Source organism: Pectinophora gossypiella, chromosome 14 (assembly GCF_024362695.1).
Source record: "Pectinophora gossypiella chromosome 14, ilPecGoss1.1, whole genome shotgun sequence".
Classification (NCBI taxonomy): domain Eukaryota; kingdom Metazoa; phylum Arthropoda; class Insecta; order Lepidoptera; family Gelechiidae; genus Pectinophora; species Pectinophora gossypiella.
This window is the reverse complement of record NC_065417.1, coordinates 6,514,274-6,538,353: the sequence shown is the minus strand read 5'-3', so window position 1 is coordinate 6,538,353 and position 24,080 is coordinate 6,514,274. Positions and strand designations below refer to the sequence as shown.

Sequence of the window (24,080 nt, the reverse complement as noted above, 5' to 3'; positions counted from 1 at the left end):
ATTCAGTTCAGAGAAAACTACGAGAACATATTACAGTTTTGTAATGAAATGCATATTCACAGGAACTTTAGGCGTGGAAATTGACGCACTTATAGGCAATACACATTATTGATAAAGAAATGTCACTCATTTAAGACTAAATTGATGTTTTACGTAGTCGCTTGTTTAGTTTATACAATTACAGCGGTCAAACGTTTTATTGTGCAGTCCGAAATTGATCTAAATTAGGTCTGAGCACGCAGCCGTGGCGAAATTAAGCGTATCGCACGTGACAGTTTGACGTGCGCAAACGCAGGCAAAAGGAAAACATCCTACCACTTTTGGACACTTTAGTTTACTGAGCACTGAATGCATTGTTGTTGGATAAATTGAATTGAGTGACGTATGTTGAGAGAGTGACGTGGCAAATATAATTTGAACCGTACAACTACGTCTTCTATTACCTCTTTCCAATAGTTCTAGATGAACGCAACCACACAGACTACATGGTCAGAGCTTATCTTACATTTGTCTAATATAGGTATAGGTATGATCGCATACACAACGTGGCCAATATTCAGTGCCAAAAGAATAATTAGCATTACGAAAGAGGCCATTTAGTCACTGAAATACTTGGCTGAGACGTAGAAGGCGGGTTTGTGATGATTGGACTGTTTGGACTTCATTTCATTGAGCCTGAATAGCCAGAACAAAAGTGTAATGTGGGCAGGGTTATGACGTATGTGCTCAATATATCCGTCGTAACTTGAAAACTATGTATAGACAGGTGAAAACTACCTTTATTGTACTTGTTAATTAACGCACGTCAAATGAGCTATACTTCTTAGACGAATAAATCGGCGTTTGGCGTCGTTTAACATTGTTGAATGATACAAATAACACCAAATAGCTGTCCGGTAAAAGCCGTGGTAGCCCTGTTGGTAGAACGCTTGCCTCTCACTTTGAGGTCGCAGGTTCGAATCCAGCACAGAACTACACCAGTGATTGTCGAATTTGTATTGGAATTCATGTTTGGATCATAAATGATTATCACGTGCTCACCGGTGAAGGAAAACATCGTGAGGTAACCCTCATTCCTGAGAAATTCATTTTCGGAGGTATGTGACCTAACCTGTATTGGGCTGGTTTTCCTTTCTCGGGTTGGAAGGTCAGACAGGCAGTCGCTTCTGTAAAAAACCGGACCTGTCAAATCTTCAGGTTAGATAAGCGGACCCTGTGAAAATCGAGATAATGCTAGGGAGATGATGAGCTGTCGGAGTGTGGACGGGCTTCAATAACGATATCCAGTGACGTAGGTATGTAAGCACGTTGACAGCGGCGCTCAATAACATCGTAGGTAGCTGCCGTAGTACAATAAGAGTGGTGTGAAAATCTAGACGGAACTGAAGGGCTAGCCAAGGTCTTTCCAATCAAGGTATGATTTAAGGCCCCTCGTAGATAAATATAGTTCAATCGAGCACGGCCGACATTATCCAATCAGAGCGGTCAGTGCTCCAGGGTGCTTGAGATGTGCGCCTGCGCCTCTCATGATGGATAATAAATAAACGGACTCACTCCTGCGCTGTTATTATGGTCGCAGTTGAACGCACAAGTAGCTCAAATTTACTGGACGAATACATTATAAAACATAAAAATAAATGCACGAATATTTCGTACAGTAAACTACACAGTTCATTATAATTGTCTAGTTTAGGACGCAAATACCAAAAAATGGCTGCTAACTGCTGACGATTCAATAGTCCAATCCAATAGAGGTTACGAGCTTGAGTTTATACATATGTTATTTGGATAAAATTAAAAAAGCTTTTTTTTGCGGTTTCAAGTGCCAAAGATTTCGAAGTTTTCGATTTAATTTTCTCTTTGTAAATAAAATTGCATTGAGGTAGGTGTAGTGAGTGTAATAAATACATGGAGAACAATCGTACCGGTCATACCAGGGAGTAAGTTTATTTTATTTCTGCATGAGTAATGTATGTAAACCATAACGCGAACCGAAATAACACTCTTATCGCATATATCAGTACCAAAATATGCACTCAAATATACCTAAACATCCACGATATAACTCGTATATAAATATTTACTGTTCAAAAAGCAATTAACATTGAGCTTTAAGGTATATCACAGAATAACGATATACATATAAGTAGTGGCAAACAGAAGACTTGTCAAGGTGAAGGAGATAACTAAGTGAAAGTAACTATTCATCACAAAGTATAAACAACGATAACCTCTAGATGCACCTGAATTCCGTTTTAAATAAAGAATAATTTAATAAACAAGCTTTTTAAACCGCTTGAAAAGACTTCACTGCACTGGTTGGAGAATACCTACGTATTCGGAGTACCATATAGCATAAATTATGTACTTATGTAAGTAAATGACAGTAGTCACGCGCTCGTCCCGCCTTGACAACAGCTGCGGGTCCAAGTCCTGTTCGAGTCAGATTTTTTTTGATTTAATATTCTTTTTATGAGTTTCCCTAAGCACGGGTGAGTGCTCATCGCTAATTTAAGAGCTACGCTCTTGTCGATGTTGCATCCATGCTACTTTTTAGGGAAAAATAGAGCAGTGGTTTCCCTCTTGCCTTCTGCCCCGCAGTACTGTCTGACGCGAGTGGGATGGCGCCCAGAGTAGTTTATTTCAAAGCCGTACTATACAAACAAAAAGGGTGAGTGCTTTAAAATCAAAAATGACAGTACTATCACTATACGTTTTGGTACCATGTCACATGAACTGTTTTGACAAAATGAACTGTACTCTAACTAAATGTGAAAAATATTAGTGCGACAGGGTTCTAAAGTGGGTACCTATAGGTACCTACACGATACTGCTCATGACTGTACATACATAACCCTGCCCATAATATTTGTCCATCCAAGCAAATTCCAAAGAAGACAATAGTTGTATCCTAGACAACGTTCCATTACTAAGGAATCAATAAAAGATTTGCAATGATGTTCATGCCTTGGTAAAAATATTGAAGAACCTAGACCTTCTCCTACCTCAGGACACCATGGCTGCGCCACTAAGGGAAAGTTATTCGGGATGTATGGTTTATACAACTACACATTACTTATATTTGAAACAAACCCTTACTATGTATGTATGTACTTCTTCACGAATGTATTAAAATACAAATTGTGTATTGTATAGTTTGCGTACGTACCTACCTTAGGGAGTTTAGGTGTTTAAATTCTCACACATCTTTGTGCAATCCGTGAACAATGAATGAATAACCGAGTGACGAAGCATCGACACAAATAATGCATTCTTTACAAAATATATATTATGTTAATCTTCATGCTGTTCTACGAATTTTCAGCAACAAAAGAAAAATAAAACAAAAGGGCGAATAACACCTATTCAGGACTTTCCGATCTATCGCTGTCCATGAGCGTGCTAAAAGTTTCTGAAAAACCATAAAAGTATCGTATCACAAGAATTTGAATTTAGAATTTGAATACACTTCGTTTTACAGAGACACTACACATTGACGTTATCGTACACGCGCATCTGTGTGACGTCTGACGCCATACGATTGAAGACTAAAGTAAGACCGAGGGGGGCGAGGTGAACCTAGCTCAGCTGCTGGTGGGGAGTGAAGAGTTGTCGTTCTATACGTAGTTGCTGTTCTATAGGTACGTACGTATATTCCTTATTCTATAGTCGAGTCTATGTTCTTATTGGTACAGCGTGGTAAATATGTACAAACTTATTATTACTTATATATACCTACCTACACCTGCCTCTATCACAACCTGGGTGGATGTACCTCTGACTACTCCAATTGGGATATAGCTGTGAGCTTATCTTATATAGTTATGTTATACACCTATAGGTATAGGCATTCCGTGAGAAGTTCAATGGCCAGTATACAGAATGTTAGTGACATCGTAACGAAAACTTTGAGGGATGATTCAGACCATGATTCTGAGTTGATATCAAGTGGAATTTTCCGTCGCAAAAGTATGGATAGGCAAATAAATAAAAAAACAAAACACAAAAAAAACATGAATTTTTTGACAGGAAATTCCACTTGATATCAACTCAGAATCATGGTCTGAATCATTCCCCTCAATATTCGTTACGGTGTCACTAACACCCATACCTACTTGTATGGCTACCGTATGTACTTGTAAGGGGTGTAAGTGACATCGTAACGAATACTGAGAGGGATTATTCAGCTGATTATTCTGAGTTAATATCAAGTGGAATTTTCCATCGCAAAAGTATAGAATTGAAAATAATTTTAAAAAACTAAAAAAATACATGATTTTTGCGACGGAAAAATCCACTTCATATCGACTCAGAATCATGGTCTGACTCATCCCTCAAAGTTTTCGTTACGATGTCACTAACACCCTGTATTTATGCAATGTAAAGCCCATCTTCAGTTTTGTAAATGCTAAATTAAATTATCAGCAGGTATTCATTTTTAATACCGTAATTAAATTAATCTTCTCATTTAGAAGTAAGTATTCAGCCATTTACATAATGAGTGTTTCGCCCGCAATAAATAAAGTGCATTATGAACATAAGACGACATTACGAAGCGGTTCACAAACCGGTGCGAGATACCAGAGCAAAATAGGTTATAAATGTTATCAAATTAATTAAGAATAGAATAACAATGCCAGAGAAAAACATGAATATTAACAATACAATGAAAGTAAAGTCTTGTAAAAGTAAAAACATTGTGGCGTAATTTGATAATCGATTAGATAATTACAGTATGTTGTCAATATTATTGCACGTTAAATAACGTCACGCCAATGAAGATCGTCGATAAGCGGTCGCTGAACCCGTAAGATAAGGAGCAGTGTTCCAGTACTCCACACTCATACCTAAGACTTATTCATTTAGAAGACACCGACGGCCGAGCATTGCCTCACCATCTCATTCTTCGACTGTGATAGCGCAAACACCTAACAAGTGTTCCTACAGTTATTATCTCCCTATATAGTAGTATCTCCCTAGCATTATCCCGTTTTTCACAGGGTCCGCTTACCTAACCTGAAGGTTTTGTCAGGTCCGTTTTTTTACGGAAGCGACTGCCTGTCTGACCTTCCAACCCGCGAAGGGAAAACCAGCCCAGTACAGGTTAGGCCACATACCTCCGAAAATGCATTTCTCGGGAATGTGGGTTTCCTCACGATTTTTTTCTTCACCGCTGAGCACGTGATAATCATTTATGATCCAAACATGAATTCGAAAACAAATTCGACAATCATTGGTTTAGGCCTGTGCTGGATTTGAACCTGCGACCTCAAAATGAGAGGCAAGCGTTCTACCAACTGGGCTACCAGGGCTCTTACCACTGCACTTATTATAATAGTATATCAAGCAGAAAATAAACATCAATTGATAATTATTAACAATATACGTACTTAGTAATAAAAGTATTATTAGGTTTGTTTACGTTTGTCACTATGCCGTCACCGCAATGTTTCAATTAATTCATTGTGTTGGCACTTAATTGGTTTGATTCACAATGTCAGACAGTTTCAATTTGTTGTCGGCCGACAACTGGTTGTAGTCTCCTTATCGCTGTCTCCTTTCTCTTCTCTCTAACATGACACCTCACATGTCAAGGCATGTGACCATGTGATGTGCGTTTGTCATGTGATCTTTTTCTACATGTTTATCCAATAAAATATTTGTATGTATATTTGTATATAAAGAAAGAATCGTATCAACAATGTACAAACAGTTGTCCAAATAAACACTCCATACAAGTAACCATGTTGAATGTCAACAACCCGCAGACGCAAATTCAACATTACTAACTGGAATTTAAATACCAAATTAGGAAAACAAAAACCTGTAGATTTTGTGATTTGAATACACGGCTTGGTTGCTTGATTACAATCTCTTTCTCAGAATGTATTACTATTTTAAATTATTTTGGATTGGACCGTTGTCGTATCGTACCATGGCGCCAGAACACGGAATAGAAGAAAGAAGTTGGAAAGGCCCTAACGCGCATTTTATGTGAGAACCCTGCTCTATTTTACTACTGCTCTTGCAAACAGATAACCACGATAGCTCTACTATTTCTCAAATTCCATAGCCACTTTATCAGAAATGCAATGTAGATATATTTTATGTGATAGACTGCAATTTTACCATTACTTTTCGTAAAATACTGCATACAAAAGTATTTTTTATTTTCTTTCCTGTGATAAGAAGGGATCTCCTTGCATCATAGTCGATATTTGATTTTTTGCCCTGCATGTTATAATGCATTATAGAAGGAAAAAAATAAGGGAAGAGAGGAAGGGGTAGAGGTAGGAGAGCATTTATGAAGCAAATAAAGGAGAAGGTGCAGGTCGTGTCGTATCAGGAGGTGAAGGTTTTGGCGGGAAGAAGAGAGGAATGGCGATTACTCCACCGACAAGATCGCAACTCTTAATTAAAGAGAGAGATATGTTATAATGCATAAGATGACCTTTTAATATACTATCGCGGAGCTCGGTTCGTAGTAAAGTTTGCGGACGAGCGGAGTGCAAAGTTGATTGCAAAGTATGAACTATTTGCTCCAAATTTGCTCATACTTTGTATGGCGCGTGTTTCGCGCTCATTTGGCCCTTCCAACCTCTTTCTTCTATTCCGTGAGCCAGAACGATGTTCTAGTTTTTTTTTAATATTACAGCACCATTATATTTATCACATGTCAAAGAGAGCTAGATAATATATATTCTGCGATCATCTTTCTTCTTTCATTATATGTCCAATGCTACGTTAGTATGACTCACAGTTTCCCAGCTATAAAAGTCGCTTTAAACTAAGTCTAACTTCTCTAAGTTAAACTAAGTAATTCCTAAGTCAACCTTATTATTCGTATCATTGCGTCATCTTTCTAAGTTTAAATTACGGGATGTTAATATACAGCTAGGTAACGTGTTCGTCAGAGCGCCGCCATCTTGGAAAGTTACCCGCAACTGATCGTACGATTACAATCATGCACAAAAGATAATTAGGTATGTCGTATAAAACAACTGCGAAAACAAGTATAAAAAAGTAGTTATCGACTGCTAAATAAATATGGATACTGGATAAGTTTTGGTGTCGGTGAATAATAAAGTGAATTGCCTCGATATATTACGCACATAATGACATAAGTTATGGATTCAAGAGATACTTAATAACTTAATTATTTAATAAAAAGGTGCACATTTGTAAAATGAAATCATGGGTCCCCAATATATGGAAACCAAAAGGAAAATGAATTCTCAAGACATAATCTTAGCCATGGCATCTTTGTATCAATAAAAATGCTATAAGCTTAACCTTATTAACTTGTTTTCGGCAATCAAAAAACGGCCATTTTGAGAAAATGTATATGAGTTTGTAGACTTTTACGATCGTCTGTCCGTAGAGGGCGAGTAGCGGTCATTCGACAACATACAATCATTGAATAGTCACAACCGGCTTGAGTAAATACATGTCTGCAATAACATCTCATCAACATTCCTTTCAGGGGTAAATGAACTTAGAAAAAACATTATGTAAACCCATTATCATATAACCTAACATAATGCAAAGTGTCTACGATACGGTTTATTATCATAAGTTTTTTTTTGCACGCAGGGCATTAAAATACACACAAGTGCCCTGGTGAACGCACTGATGGGCCGATAACGTATTAGATTCCTTCTGCTATGTCTATTCACTCTTCCTCTAAACTAAAGTGAATAGGCATCTATTAGGCAAGTGTGTACTAACTTAGGCCACATTTTCACTTACTATTAGGTGAGATGGTAGTCAAACACAAACCTAATTTCAATTACGAAAATAGTAAATGGGTTAGCACATTTTCTGACCGTGCTAGGTGAACTTATATGCACGTATGTGGGATATAGAATTAAAAGGGATATTTATTTTGACTCTTTTTATTTTCTCCTTTTTGCCAAAAAACAAATGTCCCTCACATTCCGACCCCAATCTAATAATAGACAACCATTTTATATTTTAAAAAACTTTCCTCCGTTCTATTCATTAACCATCCTGAATTCATACCATAAACAACCAAATCCCCATTCATTATCTTTCCATAGTGTTCTCTCTTTCTTTCTTTTCACTTTCCTACACATTTAATCGGTAAGAACGATAAATAAGGGAAAGATAAGAGAGTAAATTCATCGTTAGTGTTCACAAGAACACAGAATCCGACTTCTTATTTCGACTCGTGTATACATAGGAACCTGACTCTACGTGTATTTAAGGTAAGTGTGCCGTTGTTACCTTCTTTGAAGTTTTAAGACTAGGGTATATTTAAAAGGACGCCCTCTTATGAAAGTGAAGTGCTTATCAAACAATTTTAAGACAAGTTTTTAACCTATAAAGGCGTTTTGAAAATTCCCACGAGAAACAAGCGGGGAAAAATAAAGTAGAAAGTATGCAAAGATCACGCCACTGCGATTGATATCGCAATGTCAGATTACCGTTTTATAGACGCAAACGCAACTAGGCGGCTACCTACGTCAATACAAACAACTGGTTCTGAATGATAAGCGATAATAAATAAATAAATAAAGTATTTTTTTTTACGTGAGGTTTTTTTTTATACATTCACTACTCAGCACTCAAAAAAGTACAATTTAGTTTTACGTCCAGACAAAAATCAAATAACAGTTGAATATAATATATAAAAATTACACGTAAAACAGTTACTTATAGTTACCTACGGGTCAAGTAAATATCGTTTATGATACTGATTCATATAACGAATCTCAAGGTTGTAATTTGTTCTTAGGCTAAATTTTAATTAAGTAAACATCGTAATCTACTCGTGTCTTTTTTATAAGTATATATTTTTTGCAAGACCCCGTGTAAACTTTACGGTTCAACGGGATGTGATCTGATCTATCATGTTCCAGAATTTTCTAGGATATCCTTTATATGCATTGCTCTCATTGTTGGAAGGTGAGCCATCGGGATGAGCTATTTGAGCGGGAGTCCCGTGACTTTCACTGCGCTGAAATAGGCGCACGCGCAGTCCAGACACCCCGCGCCCGTTCAACGTATAAATAACCGAATCCCACGTGCTTGGCACTAGCGCCTCTTTGTGCAACGCACCAGGAAGGCGGAACGAATGTGTGTGAAACATCCTAACCAGGATTTTTTTGGCAATGGCTGGTCTCGTTTGCCAATACTTCCAACGGCATAATGGTCCCGCTAAATCACTGAGTTTAATGTGGTTGGGAAAACTAAAATGTGCCAAAACCAGAGTTATTTAAAACGTCGCGTATAATGTTTTTGTCGGTCAATAAAAGTTTATTGCAACAGTAAGGCTAAGGCCTAGGTATTGTAAGGCTATTCGGCGCATGACCAGAATGGAGTTATCATTGGGAAATCCTTGCCTGTGATGTGATATTTATTTATGCTCGTGTGTGAAAGAACTTGTCGAGAGTTTTCAATTAAGAGAGATTTCACTAAGCAAGCTATATAACTAGTGTTCTTTCGCTATTAGTAAACGTTATAATTTCCAGTGATCCGAGGCCCCACCTCGTCGCCTACATGCATTGTGAACGCAACATGCACTATTGGACCCACTGGGACCGGTTATGAAGAAAACTCTTGCAGCTTTCTATACCGCGACATAAAATGCCTTTCGATTTGTAAAAATGTTACACGAGTATCGAGTAGTTAGGATTACATGCCATAAGTGCTTGGCGAAACGCACAGATCCGTCTGAGATCACCAAGATATAAAATATTAGAGTATTACTTACATTGCTAAATCAAACACAAACTTTTGATAATCAATAAAAATCTCCAACACAAAAAATCGTGTCACATCGTAAGTTAACAATTGATCGACATATTCCTAAAGAGAAAATATAAAACAGTTTTTAAAAAACAGTGCATAGAAAACTTCTAAATATCAACACATATTAGAGATTCCCCCACAGATTGGGTCTTTCAAATCAAAAGCAAAAAATATTGACTCTAAAAATAATTATAAAACCAATGAAAGTCAATTTCACATTGCATTTCGTGATCAAGTAGGTAATACGTGAATTGAATTTAAAGTAAGTAATGTTTATTCTGAATTTTAAATATTTGAACTTGTGTACCATTGGGGACAGACTGACTACCGCTAGACACGGACCAAAGCAAACGCGACGACACCTTTCTATTGTATTTGTAAACATGACAGGCGTTACTGAGTGTGTCGAGAGATTGGATAAAATTCTTGTAATTATAAATAAGTGACAAGAGACTCGATAAACATATTGAATTAAACGTAATGCAGTAGCGGGCAACCGATTACTCATTCGACCTTAAGTTTTTCTAATAATTTCTAGATATTTCTATTTATTTCTTATCTACATTATCGGGTTATTCAATGGATACGCGATACACTATCGAGCCAAAAAGCGAAGTAAGTGTAAAATAACTGGAAAGCTGGAATTTTCGCTTAAGTATTTGTTAGCTAGTGTTTAGTCGCTTAAGTGTTTAGTTGCACTAGGTACTTATTTGATTTATGTTTTAGTGAAACATCGCGTATTTTTGTATAGACTGACACTCTGACACCGACAGTCGATATTTCATGGAATAATATTAAAACACACAGCGATAAAGTGTAAAACGTGGATAAAGACTTTGTCAAAATGTCGCTAAAATAGTTTTACGTTAATATTTACGACCGTCTTCCGTGTCAAGTGTGAGTCGGGCAGCACCTTGTGTTGTGTGGTCTTGTGATGTAATGGAAACCAGTCTCGTACTACTGTACACAAATATAAAGGGCGCCCTTGGCGGCTACTTCACTACATCTTCGGCAGATTAGATTAAAGTTATCTCACAACAACATTGATAATTTCTGAGTCATCGATAAAGCTTCTTTCCTTGCAATTTTTTATCATAATATTATAGTATCAACAGGTTGCCAGCATTTGACACTACAACATTTCATCGTTACAAGAAAAATCTATAGAATCATGAGTGTGTATAACTAATGTTACATTAAAAACATGCGTGATGGATATAAATATCTCAATTGATATTATTTTTCTCGTTTCATTTGGCTGTTCGGTACCTAACGTGGATACCAGACGTCTCATAATAACATTTTGTTTTAATTCCGTTTTCAAAAGTGGACGAAATGAAATTATTTACTGCATGAAAACACGTTAGGTAATAAACAAAGCAGCTATACCTACAAATAGTACTTAACTGATTATACATAAATGCAGCTATATCTAGAATTCCGGTGTACCTATAGAGATTTGGCGATAGGTAGGTTGTAACACTAAAAATATAAATAAACTACTAAATAATACTACATTCTGAATGTTCCTTCTCTTATTTACGGCTTACGCTCCAAGAACGTAAGATAATTACCTCCTTTAAAACTTGGTCTTATAAACGTCTCCTAAATATTTTGGCCCCATATAACAGCAGCATATCACCTTTAATATTCTTACATTTATAGGCAAAACACATTCAAATCTGATAATATAGGTTCGCGTTTGATCACAATCTTACCTGATGAGTGACGATGTGGTCTAGAGTGGATCACGCTTACCTAGAAAATGCCTATTCACTCTAGCCTTGAAGACTCTCAGATTATAACGAATTGGAAAAACAGACGACGACAGACATTTCCAGTCCTTTGCTGCTTGCATCAAAAAGGTAGAGGCAAAGAAGACTAAAAACAAAAACCTACTCTGGGTTATTCCACGGAGGAGACAGACCCACGTTGTACGATCACGCGTCTGCCCAGGCGCACATTATTGCACTATCTGGCCCCACTGCCCTCCGCAGATAAATATTGGACTATTTTTATCAATGCATGACATGTTCCACATTACTTTATCATAACAAATGTCTCAAACTACAATTAAACAACCATATTGATTAGAAATCCACGTAATTGACAGACGGCTTTTAGCTTTTGATTTAATTGATTACTTAAACAAACATGAATATTTTTTTTACCGTTAGTGTGAAGCATATTCTACTATTTTGAATAGAATAGGGACTGTAAGAGAATGTCACATACTTTTTTTCGTTTATTTTGAAAAGGGTTTTTTCTAACAGAAAATGTCACCCTCATAGTGGTGCAAATTACCGATGAATAGCTTTAAATCTACAATAAGGGTTTCATTGCGCTATTTCCCCTCATGGACTCAAGTATTCTTCCTCAAGTCAAAGAAAAATAAATAAAATCCAATAATCAAGTATTGAGGAGCTCGGTGGCGCAGCGGTAAACGCGCTCGGTCTGCGATTGTTGAAGTTAAGCCACTTTCGCAAAGGCCGGTCATAGGATGGGTGACCATCTCGAGCTCCTCCGTGCTTCAAAAGGCACGTTAAGCCGTTGGTCCCGGCTGCATTACCAGTCGTTAATAACCACCAATCCGCACTGGACCCACGTGGTGGTTTAAGGCCCGATCTCCCTGTCCATCCATAGGGAAGGCCATTGCCCCAGCAGTGGGTACGTTAATGGGCTGATGATGATGATGATGTACCTAGGTATTGTACATGTATTTAAATTAGACAACTAAATACCTATCAGTTTATAAAGGTATGAATACATTACATTCAATAAATGTTAGAGGAATGCAATGATCCCGGGAAAAACTAGAAAATAGAAAGACGAGTGAGAAAAAATCGAATCGATATAGAAAATTTAAATTATATCTTCTTGTTAAGGTTTAATTTGAACAGGTTACTCGTAATAAGACTAATTTTAATTCCCACGTTAGCTTTATCGAATACGAATACGTGACAATTACAGCCAGATAAGACAATAGACAAGGCTTAATCGTATTATCAACAATGAGTGACTGTTATCAAATATTTTAAGTGTTATTATAAGATTTCGGGGCACCCCCGACGACAATGGTATTTTTTGAATAGCCAGGTACGTAGGTATCACGTTGGTCTAACAGAAACCTCAGTGAGGTGTGAGCACTTAGTCCATCTTGCGACGGATGTACCTCTGACTACCCCATGGGGATATAGTCGTGAGCTTAGGCTTAGGTCAGTAGTTAAGAACGTAAACCCGAAAATAATTGTCACTGGGTTAAACTACGATAAAGTTAAGTAACCTCAAGTTTGGTCAATCATTGATGGGTGATCGTGAATTCCACCAACAAATAATGAAGAAGCACGGTGGAGCCTCCTCAGTAGGTAGAGAAGGTTTTCTAAAAAGGCCATACTATGGCCCTGACTCCTGCAGGACCCTCATAATTTTATTTTAAGTTACACTCGTCATTTTCTTATCCGCCGAAAAGGAAAGGGACAGGTGATTGACAATTGTTAATTTTAAAATGAATAAATAACCCGGGCGAATAAAAAGGCATCTCGCTGATATGCAACCCGTTTGACGTGTGCTGTCAACTTAATTCCGTGGGATTATTGGCCAATATATTGGAGGATTATTATTATATAAAATTTTGGGAGGGTTGTTTTTTCTGCCTAAAATTGACGTGTTTCATTTTTATGCCTGTTGATTACGCGTCCCTTACTTTTTCAGCGTATAATAAAATGACAGGTATAACTTAAATTAAAATTAGATGATGTGTACCAATGAATGCTTTAAACAATACATTATGTAAATACATCTTGTTAATGTGTGTATTTTGGCGTAGTGTTGATATACCTAACCTTCGTTAGATAACTATTTGTAGACAGTCAAAGAAAGGTCAATGATCAGCACACATGATTTTATATTGAATCACTTTCTAATAATGATATAATACCTACTACACTGACAGTTTGAATTTGTATTTTTTTTGTAATTGCTATATTAAATAACCTATAAAAAAATACGCACATTAATTACTAGAAAGAAATTAATATGAATATTCATTTCCTTATGGAAATTTTAATTAATATTTATTGTTTATGTTTGAGGACTTTTTGACGAGAATGGAAACGGGACGGTTGCTTTCTTCATTGAATAATCTAAATAATTAATACGAAGTAGTGTTTTGTGATTAATGATCGCATTAAGTTAGTCGGAAAACATTCGCGATAGTGTAATTATATCAGAATATTCAATAAACAAAGTGTACCTGTCTATTTTCGCTTTGTGCCAACAAGCCGCTTCATAACTCAAAAGTTTATGCGAACTTTTGAGTTAATACGTTTGGGGTTCGGAGTAGGAATCTGCTCCGAGTGTGGGGGCTTAAGTTTCATCATTCATCGTCATCACCTTTTATCATTTCATTAATCATCATCAAGAAATAAAATACATAAGACATGGCTGTATGGGCATAATTCCCTTTACTTTGCCCTTCGGGGTAAACAAAAACAAAAAAATGTTTATGTTTGAGATTTTCAATATTTATAAGAACTATTGGCATACCTACTTATGAAATACAAGGGCCCATTATTATGCACGTGATTGACCCTTGGCTAAAGATTTTTAACCTTGTCATGGCATTATCTATATATATGTACCTACCTATTGACTTTATATCATTAATGAATACGCATTACTTATAAACTACACATCCCTTACGCGTATTGGGATAATTGACCATTTATCAAAATAATTAATTAGGTACAAAAGTGTTGGTAATTAGCTACCATAGGGTCTGACGTCTGACGAACGCCATATATTATTATTTTCATGGGATAATAAACATAAAAATAAATAAATAAAATAAAATATGGTCGTCTTCAGTCATATTTCTCTAAAGCTGCGTGCAGACCCGACAAAAGCTGCGTTTTCCTACCTCCACCTACCGCGATATATTAACTTAAGTTGCATGTGTAATGGTCCGTATGAAGACAAATGTAAATGTATCAACAAAACGTGTTTCTCCTAAGACCCCCTGCAGGACTCCTACAAAGTCATGTTCTCGCACATGTTGGTACTAACTAGTTCTTGAACCACATTCCTATAGCAAGAGCGGTCATCCCACGTCTCCCGGCATCCATCAATTTCATTATATATGGCCAGCAACCAGCCCCCTACAGTCCTTTCTGTCTTGCCGGTAATAACACGACATAAGTCAACCCCGGCTTACCCAATCATTTACAAGGGCTAGAATGAAACCGGCCTATTCCAGCCCGTTTGCATAAAATTGCAGGCTCCTGGTAAATGGAGTGAGACTTGAAAGGTATTAGTTATTCAAATGTTCTGCGCCCGCGCCGGCGCCGCCGCATATCCATGTGCACTTAGCAACATCAACTACACCATTTATACGTAATTTACCTATTTAATAGAGTCGATTATCATCACAATGAGTCAACGCACTTGTAAAGTCAAATACATCATCGGATTACCGAACGCATTCAATTTTTATTTAAAAATACCAAATCCGCTACATTGCTTACTTATTATGGAAATAGCATCCGGAATTCAGTCACTGTTTAGGTAATTTACGACTTAATCTCGTTTAACCGTACAATCGCGTCAATGGATACTGTTATGTTATTCGTCTATTAGAAAAAAGTTTAAGAAATTCTTATGGGGAAATTGGATCAGCGTTCGCTTAATTCCTATAACATAGGTTTGGACCCTGCCCTTGGGGGCAGGGAGAAGTAAATTAGAACAGGGTCAATGATCAAAATAATTAAATTTACCTTGTTAATCAAGGCAGGTATCTGCCGCTCCAACGACAACTCGATCTCCGAGGAACTCATGTCTGGCTGCGGCGTGCACAGCTGTTCCATCGACCGCGGCCCGACACTGGGCGATATCATCCACTTACTATGCAGGATATTTATTTATTGGTACATTTATTATAATTAATTAAGACACTAAAGATAACTGTCACTCGGTGCCGGCGTGTTCACGACTTTAATTATTTACAAAATTAATTGTTATGTTTATTTTTATTTATTTCTTTACTAATATTTACGAAATATTGAGGGTAGATTTCGATAGACAAAATATATTCCGGCGGAAGTTTGACGCGCGGCCTCTCGTCGCGGGCGCAGCGTGCGAATGAGCGGCGCGCCCCGGGCTGCGCGCCCCGCGTACTCAGCGCCTATTTGAGACATATCACTACAAATGTCTTACCTAATTAACTCATGTTTATGTACCATATATTTGTAACAGATAATCCCTGATACATGCGATAACCGAGTAATTGCCTACACATATTTCCCACGTAAGTATAAATAAACCGCACGCTGTCGCTGCGTGATGCGCACGCGCCGGCCGTGTGATGTCTTGGCGCCGCCGTCGGCGCCGAACAACAAGATGAAGCGAAACGAACGGAAAACTTGACGAAATATACAATTAACCTACAAAATACTGTTTTAAGAATTGCAAAAGTCAAGAAACTGGATTTGCACAGGTTCCTTGAAGATGGATTTCAATCGACGACTACGAAATCGTCCCTGAAACCTCAATAAATGAAATTCCTGTAAAAATACATTGCATTAAGATATTGTTTTTGTCACTAGATACACTTAAGCTTATCATTTACGTCGAGACAAATTCCTTCTGGTATCAATCGATATCAGCCCACCTATTCTACTTTCACTTCAATAATCTCGTTTGACATTTCCATAATGCTATACTGCAAGGATTAATTAGTTACTACACCTCCGCTACTAGAGCTTACAACCGGCTGAGAAGAGAAAATGCATAGAAAAACGTCTATGCCGCGCGTTGTTCCGGGATTAATATCACGTATCGATACACTAGAGAAATTCCGGTAAATATACTTTAATTGCGGAAGACCTAGATATCAACTTGTGACCTGTTACTTGCAACACGTCGAATAATATTAGATAACACGGTCACGGATATTGTGAGACACATTAACGATAGATGTGACCAGCTGCATCTTACATACAATAAAGTAAGTAAGAAAACAAGTGAGCAAAACAAACTACACGTACAGTCATGAGCAATATAATGTACCCACTTTAGGACTCTGTCGCACTAACATATTTGACATTTAGTGAGACTTACAGTTCAATTTGTCAAAAAGTTTACGTGACATGGTACCAAACTGTATACATATTAATGCTCGTGACCGTACGAGATGAACTAGGAACTCGATTAAATGCGATACGAAGTGCAACTCCCATTACTGGTCAGTTTATCTTCACGCGTCCACATTGGGAACGCAGTGAATAGATTCGTATGAGTCCTCTAAGTGACTTCTATTTCGAAGTATCACCATTACTTTTCCCGAATAGACAGTTACTGCAGGGGACTGTCGTGTATCGAGCTAGTGGCCTGTCACGAGCTTTCCCAACCGTATTTATTAGGCTTTCGACTTATTTTTAGCACTAGCCGACTGCCAAGACAGGCGAGGGCAATGCTCCGCCCGCCTTCCTTTAAAGGATTGTATCTACGCACTCTATCTTATGCAATTTATCTGCAAGATATTGCTATGCGCTTAATTACCATGTAAACTGATACCCAATACATTATAACGGCGCCTTAATAAAGAAAAGTGGTACTTATAGCTAGCGTCGTAACTTGGCAACCTAGTCGCTATTACTTTGTTTCTATGCCTGAAAAATGATTACAAGGTTTGTATAGCATACATTATTTAATATTAGTTAGTACCTAGTTTGTTTTGTAAATTAAGTAATGTCAATTGAGTCACCATCAACCTACATGATGTTTTAGAAGTACGAGCATAATTCGTACCAGCTTGCTGATCTACACGGAAAATGTTTCATTACGAGACTGCTCGTGCAGTAACTATTCTAATTTCTACGAATATCATGATATTACTGCTTAACCTCGTAAGGTCTATGTTTCTAGGCACAATAGGTAAACAATGGGGTGTGGATGTTAAAAGGACTTATTAGACTACTGAAAGATATCCTTACTTCGCGCGTTGGACCACAACATCACCTCGATGTGTGACAATACGACCTAAAGCAGTAATGCCTACATCATTCTTGTATATTATTTAGACTGAATACACAAGTAAAAAGCAATGACGCAAGCTACCCTATTGTCATGATGTGAATTACAACTAGATACCGGAAAGTGAGGGCTCTCGGAATGAACTGTTCAGTGCCAAAACACAGCCCACAGCCGACTTGATTTTGCCTTCATTGTTGAGCTAAAGAATCGTTTATAAACAATGAAATATTTCACAACAATCTCTGTGTCTTGGCATTAAAAGAGACAGCTTCAATCGTTTGGGAAGTCTAAGAATTTATATTATTCTATACCAGCCAGATTGGCTGTCCCATACAATCAATTTTATTCAAGATCCTTATAACACGGCGGCGGCTAGGTCAGTGTCGCCTTGACAGTACCCTCGAGTTAATGTGAATGTGTGGATATAATTAGAGCTGTGATATCACGGCGTACGTAAATTCCTGGCACAACACTACACATTGTAAAAAAGTCAGAGAATCAAAATTATATTCGTGGGCGTACATTCGAATCTCATTTCTGAGTAACAGAAAAACAACTTCCTTTTCTATTTCTAAAACACTTTGTTACTTTCTCTAATTCACTCTAGCACTCTACCACAGTTCTTTCCTTGTATCTGGACGTCCTGTCTCACGGCTTGTTCTGTAATAGACAAATAATAAATTCGTTTTCGGCTACATCTCGTTTCTATCCTCTCGGATTATATTTGAAAAAAATATACGACTCTAGTTGTCCCAAAGCGATAAGAATTAAAATCCGATTGGCCGCCTCTTTGGCTTGATTACCTAACCGGGTCGTCAGGATCGTATATTACGTCCTGCGGGTGCCGATATTTTTTAGTAGAATTCCTAAGCGGTATAGACATCCCACACCCATGGTTGTTTATAGATTTAGGTGGTGGGGACCAGAATTGAAAAAACGGTAGGGTTAGGTTAGTTCTACATCGCGTTTCTTTTTTTGGCGTGATTTATTGTAAATTTACCGCAAATGGCATTAAGTATTTGGCAGGCTAGTGGTAAACAAAAAGTTCATGTAAAGCAAGAAAAGATCTACTATCACCAGCCCATTAAGGTGATTCGTTTTCCATACAAAAGTTGATGCAGTGCTACAGGAAAACGGATAGAGGAATATTGTTATAAAACCGATAAATAGTAATATTTTGGTGTATTATTTTCGCAAACTAACAAAAATTTAGGGTCCGAATACGAGAAGTACCATATTTCAGACCCTCAATTTTGATCAATTCTACATTTGTAGTGGTGCAGATTACAGTGTATTTGCTGAGCGTGTAGAGGTGTCAATGTTAGTTTGTGTGCGTGATAGTTTTTTTTTTTTCTAAAGGCTTTGACTACTTGACAAGTGTAATAGAATGTCAGTGACAATTTATAAAGAGATTTTGTATGAAGAGAATAAATATAAATAAAAAACTAAAAATACTTACTACAATCTGAGAAAAGGAATATTGGAAAAATATTTTTGTAATAACGTATCTTATTTAAACATTTTTAAATAATGGGTAAATACCGTGTTTTAAAAGAGGACATATATTATAATAAAAAATCAATACATAAAATGAAATGGCTGTATGGGCATAGTTCCCTTTGCCTTACCCTTCGGGGAAAACCAAATCAAAAAAGAAGTTGTTGCCGGCCTAAATAGTAGTCATTTATAATTAATTGTTTTTCCATCCAACATACAGATTTATTTATATTCTCTTTGCCGCGGACTTTTTAGTGGGACCGGGAACGGGAAGGTTGCTTTCTTCATTGAATAATCTAAATAATCAATACGAAGTGGTGTTTTGTGGTTAATGATCACATTAGTCGGAAAACATTCCCGATAGTATTATTAAATCGGAATATTCAATAAACAAAGTGTACCTATCTATTTTCGCTTTGCGCCAACAAGCCGCTTACTTCGTTTGGGGTTCGGAGTAGGAGTCTGCTCCGAGGGTGGGGGCTTAGGTTTCATCATTTCATTAATCATCATCAAGAAAAAAAAACACAAGACATGGCTGTATGTTCATAGTTCCCTTTGCCTTGCCCTTTGGGAAAAAAAATAAGATAAATTTTGAAATTCTTATGTATAATAAACAAACATCACAGACATCATGACAGATCTAATACTAAATAAAATCTTTTTTCTTTTTTCTATTTGACTTATTTATGAATTTTAATCAAGAAAACGTGATAATAAGTTCGACAGCAACCAGTTCAGGTCCCCGAAACAGCCCATTTCAGGCCGCGTATATATGGAAATACTACTTCAATACGTCCCAGCCTCGTCTTTTTTTAACGTCCTCGTTATAAAAAGACGTCCTAACCTGAACTAACTAACCTAACAATAAACACCACGCGTAAATATATGTCCAGAAATGCGCTGTGAGTCGTCTGGACTGGGCGCGAAAACAACATAGAATTCGATTAGGTGCTAAGTGTCCCGCATGCTATCACCAGCTGTCACTGACATACGTATGAAGTCCCGCGGATTTTATTGGAACTAAATGACAAGTCATAATAATTATATGCGGATACTGCGACATCAGCGCCGTGCTTGCGGGACGTCCTGAAGCGCTATTACATCTTTCAAACGCGATGCGACAAAGTTTGAACCTACGCAATTTAGGAAAAATCTACCTTATTATTACTGTACTGTGTTCGTTATTTGTAAAATCATACAATACATATACACAATTCTTTATACACAATATAATTATTATGACATATTGTGGACTTTTCGGTATACCTACAAAAAAGGAACAATTCAACCATACGTTGTTTTGTTATATCTCAATGGGCTCAGGCAGCGTTTTCGCCGAAAGCTCCAAGTCGGCTATATTTGTAACGATAATTATGTTTGACATTCATCATCATTTTTGAACCATTTTATACAAAAAAAATACTTGTATAAATTATAAACCCTAAAGCACGCCCATGAATCACTCTACTCATTGGTGAAAACCGTATGAAAATCCGTTCAGTAGTTTTTTAGTTAGCCGCATGTTCACTGATGCGATTAATGCCTGTTAGAATTTTACAAAATAAAAAATACGGAATTTACGGAAGGTACTTTAGTGCAAAGTAAATTATTGTATACTTAATTATAATATTATTGATAAAAGTGATAATTTTTGAAAATTCCGTAACAAATAGACGGGTTCGCCAAATTCAATTGTAAAAAAAAATACAAAAAGTAAAAACAATTAAAACATGCAGTTGGGTTTGAACCGTGAACCTTAAGAATGGCGGCTACTGCTTTACCAAATGCGCCATTTAGAAGTTAGAAGTAGACTTCAAATTATGCATCTCTTTTAATAGCTAACCTAGTTCGCATGTGTGTGTGACAGCTTCGTGTTTGTACACAAATTGAAATGACACCAACTTTTGATGCAATGTTTCAATATGATATCTTCAGTAAATACTTCAAAATTGTAGCTTAACTTAAAGATAATGTATGTAAGATTTCGCCACCTAACATTTCACTGGGTCAGAACTCAACACTAAACGAATAAATGGAAAAAAATACGAAAACTGCAGAAGTAACGCCATCTACTGACGCAGCGTTACCTAGCTGACTGAAACACATCACCTTAACGTCCCCACTGCTGGGGCACGGGCCTTCCCTATGGATGGATAGGGAGATCGGGCCTTAAACCACCACGCGGGCCCAGTGCGGATTGGTGGTTATTAACGACTGCTTATGCAGCCGGGACCAACGGCTTAACGTGCCTTCCGAAGCACGGAGGAGCTCGAGATGAAAACTTTTTTTTGTGGTCACCCATCCTATGACCGGCCTTTACGAAAGTTGCTTAACTTCAACAATCGCACACCGAGCGCATTTACCGCTCCGCCACCGAGCTCCAAGAAAAGATCATCCGTAAAGAAATCGATCATAATAATTCGAATCCACTATACAATTTTATCCGTGTATTTAGCTTAAATAATCACTTATAATGCCATCATAGCATTAATTAGAATAAAATATTACCGGCATTTATAAACACAAAATGTATGTAACAACTTGCTCTTAGGTATGGCTAATGGTGGCCCATTAGGTAGCCGGGATGTGATACGGCTCGCTAAGCCTATATAAAAACCATGGGACCCCAAACGCAGCTTGCGCAGGGGCGCAAGCTGATAAATCATCAAATGTCAAATCAAATCTTAATTATTTTTACAATGCTTCAGAAATTAATATTCTTAGATAGGTCAATACTTTGCTATATTTTGCTGGTAAATTGACCAAAACAACTGACACTAGAGTTGACCTCTATATGCAACACAGATGGAATTGGCGTGAAGATATTTGTCAATTTATTTTTATCATACTCTCGCTTGTCGACCGGGTGCGTGGGCGCAATGCATCGAGCCGGAAGCGGTTCACTAAAAATATTCATAGAACTTTAAGCTGGAGACATAACTCGGCTTATCGCTCTCTCCTTCCTATGATAACAATAGAATTAGTTTGACAGAAGGGCTCGTGGAGTCAAAATAGGTAGTTCGTCAATCATTTATAGAACTCTATTGAACTTTTAAGTAATAAGTACTTAAGCTTGTATTTATTATTTAAAGCATAGACTTCTTCTATTAGTTCTTTTATATATAATTCTTTTATTTTATAATTCTAGTAAATATTTAATAATCTCAAAGTCTATCGAGCTTTTAAATAGTAACAAAACGCTTATATAAAAGTAGTACAATATTTAGTCATGTTTTAATTTTGTGATATTTTGTATGTACCTACTTACCTAATGTACATGTTAAAAACAATTTGTCACAAAAGTGTTAATTGTCACGAAAATCATTTTCTAGTTTTTAATTAATTGTTTGCTATTCACATGACGTATTATTATAAAAGTGCGAAGTATTTAAATAAATAAATGAAACTAGTGTGAACACAACACAATAAACATTGGCAGAGCAATATTTTTTAACAATGATAATAAAACTCGTTAATGAAGCTTCCACTATATCAGTAAGATATATTGAACACTTATTCATAATAATAGTCCTTATTTGCTTGCTCTCATTCATTGTAAATCTAAATGGCCCAATTAACTAAGCAGTGTTATTTATAGATAGCTGTTAGTCCTGTCAAAGCCTACCTAGGCTCAGGAATGTCCTAACACGAAATGCGTCGAGTGGCATTCCATTTAGGTCGTTACCCTGTGGCCGCTGAAAGCCAATAATGTTTACCACAGGTATGTTGGGATACCAACACAGTTATAGGTGTAAAACTACGCTTCTATGTTTCAAAACAGGGATAAAAATGATTGATGCCAACATCAAAGGAGTAACCTCTCTCTGACATACTTATCGACTATAGAGTCTTGTTAGCATTTTGAATCAGCATCTTTGGATATTAGCACTCAAGGCTGCAAAGTCCAATACTTTCTGGTTACGACCAACATCTCAATACTAGCATACACCAGCACTATGCCATTAAGCTCTAATTTCCATGCGGATTTCGATAAGGTTTCGTGCTCTTAGCGCAAGTATACCGGGCCGATCAATTCCGTTGTCACGACGCCGACAAAGCTGCCTACGCGCAGCCCCGGGAGGTTACGAGCGCGGTCCGCAATATCTTCGTAATAAACCTCCACCAGACATGCAACGATAACTCCACTGCATAATAGGTGCATTGTTGCTCACCGGCTGTTCATAACCGTTTTGTTGGTTTTCGAGGAATAAACGCTAAATCAGCTATTAAGATAAGACCACATACATTGACTCCTGCTGGCTTAGCATGACCGGCGCACTGTCTCTGCTGGGTTTCTATATTTTCTAGATTGGAAAATCACAGTGTCGAAAAAAGTCAAATCATAAAAACAAATACTTTATAGCACACTCGGGAAATAGAAAGTTAAAGAAACAAATTAGAAATAGAGAGTGCAATGCACGGCTTTATTGATAAATAGCAATCTCCAGGTAATATTCGACAATTACATAACATATCTTAGCTCACAATTATAGTCCTATTGGGTTAATAAAGTGCCCACGCATCACCGAGCTTTACAAATAATAACAACTTTTTTGTTCAGGACAAATAACTCATTCAGGTTATATAGCGGGCAGTTGTCCTTTTAACATGACCACTTGGGAAAGCTCCGCTTACCCACCTATTGCATCTGGTATATCTTTCTGTACCACGCTGTTTCCACGCTTAAGCACGCGTTGGACTGACTTAAATGAAAGAGACAGATTCTTTATTCTATTTCGAAACCCAGCGACGAACTTAGTGAACTTACCGCGATAATTGAA

The 24,080-nt window shown here is 37.2% G+C and overlaps 1 protein-coding gene across 3 annotated transcripts in view; it reads right to left on the bottom strand.

Annotated features, from left to right (window-relative positions):
* Positions 1-24,080, bottom strand: part of LOC126372300 (glycogen-binding subunit 76A) — a 67,125-nt gene that overhangs the window by 3,751 nt on the left and 39,294 nt on the right. The window contains exon 1 of one of the 3 annotated variants that reach the window (XM_050017989.1): positions 15,546-15,951. The exons of the other annotated variants lie outside the window; for them this stretch is intronic. Within the exon in view, the coding sequence (XP_049873946.1) occupies positions 15,546-15,665 (120 nt within the window). The 5' untranslated portion in view covers positions 15,666-15,951. Of the gene's footprint in view, positions 1-15,545; positions 15,952-24,080 lie in introns of those variants that run through there. 3 annotated transcript variants of the gene reach the window in all.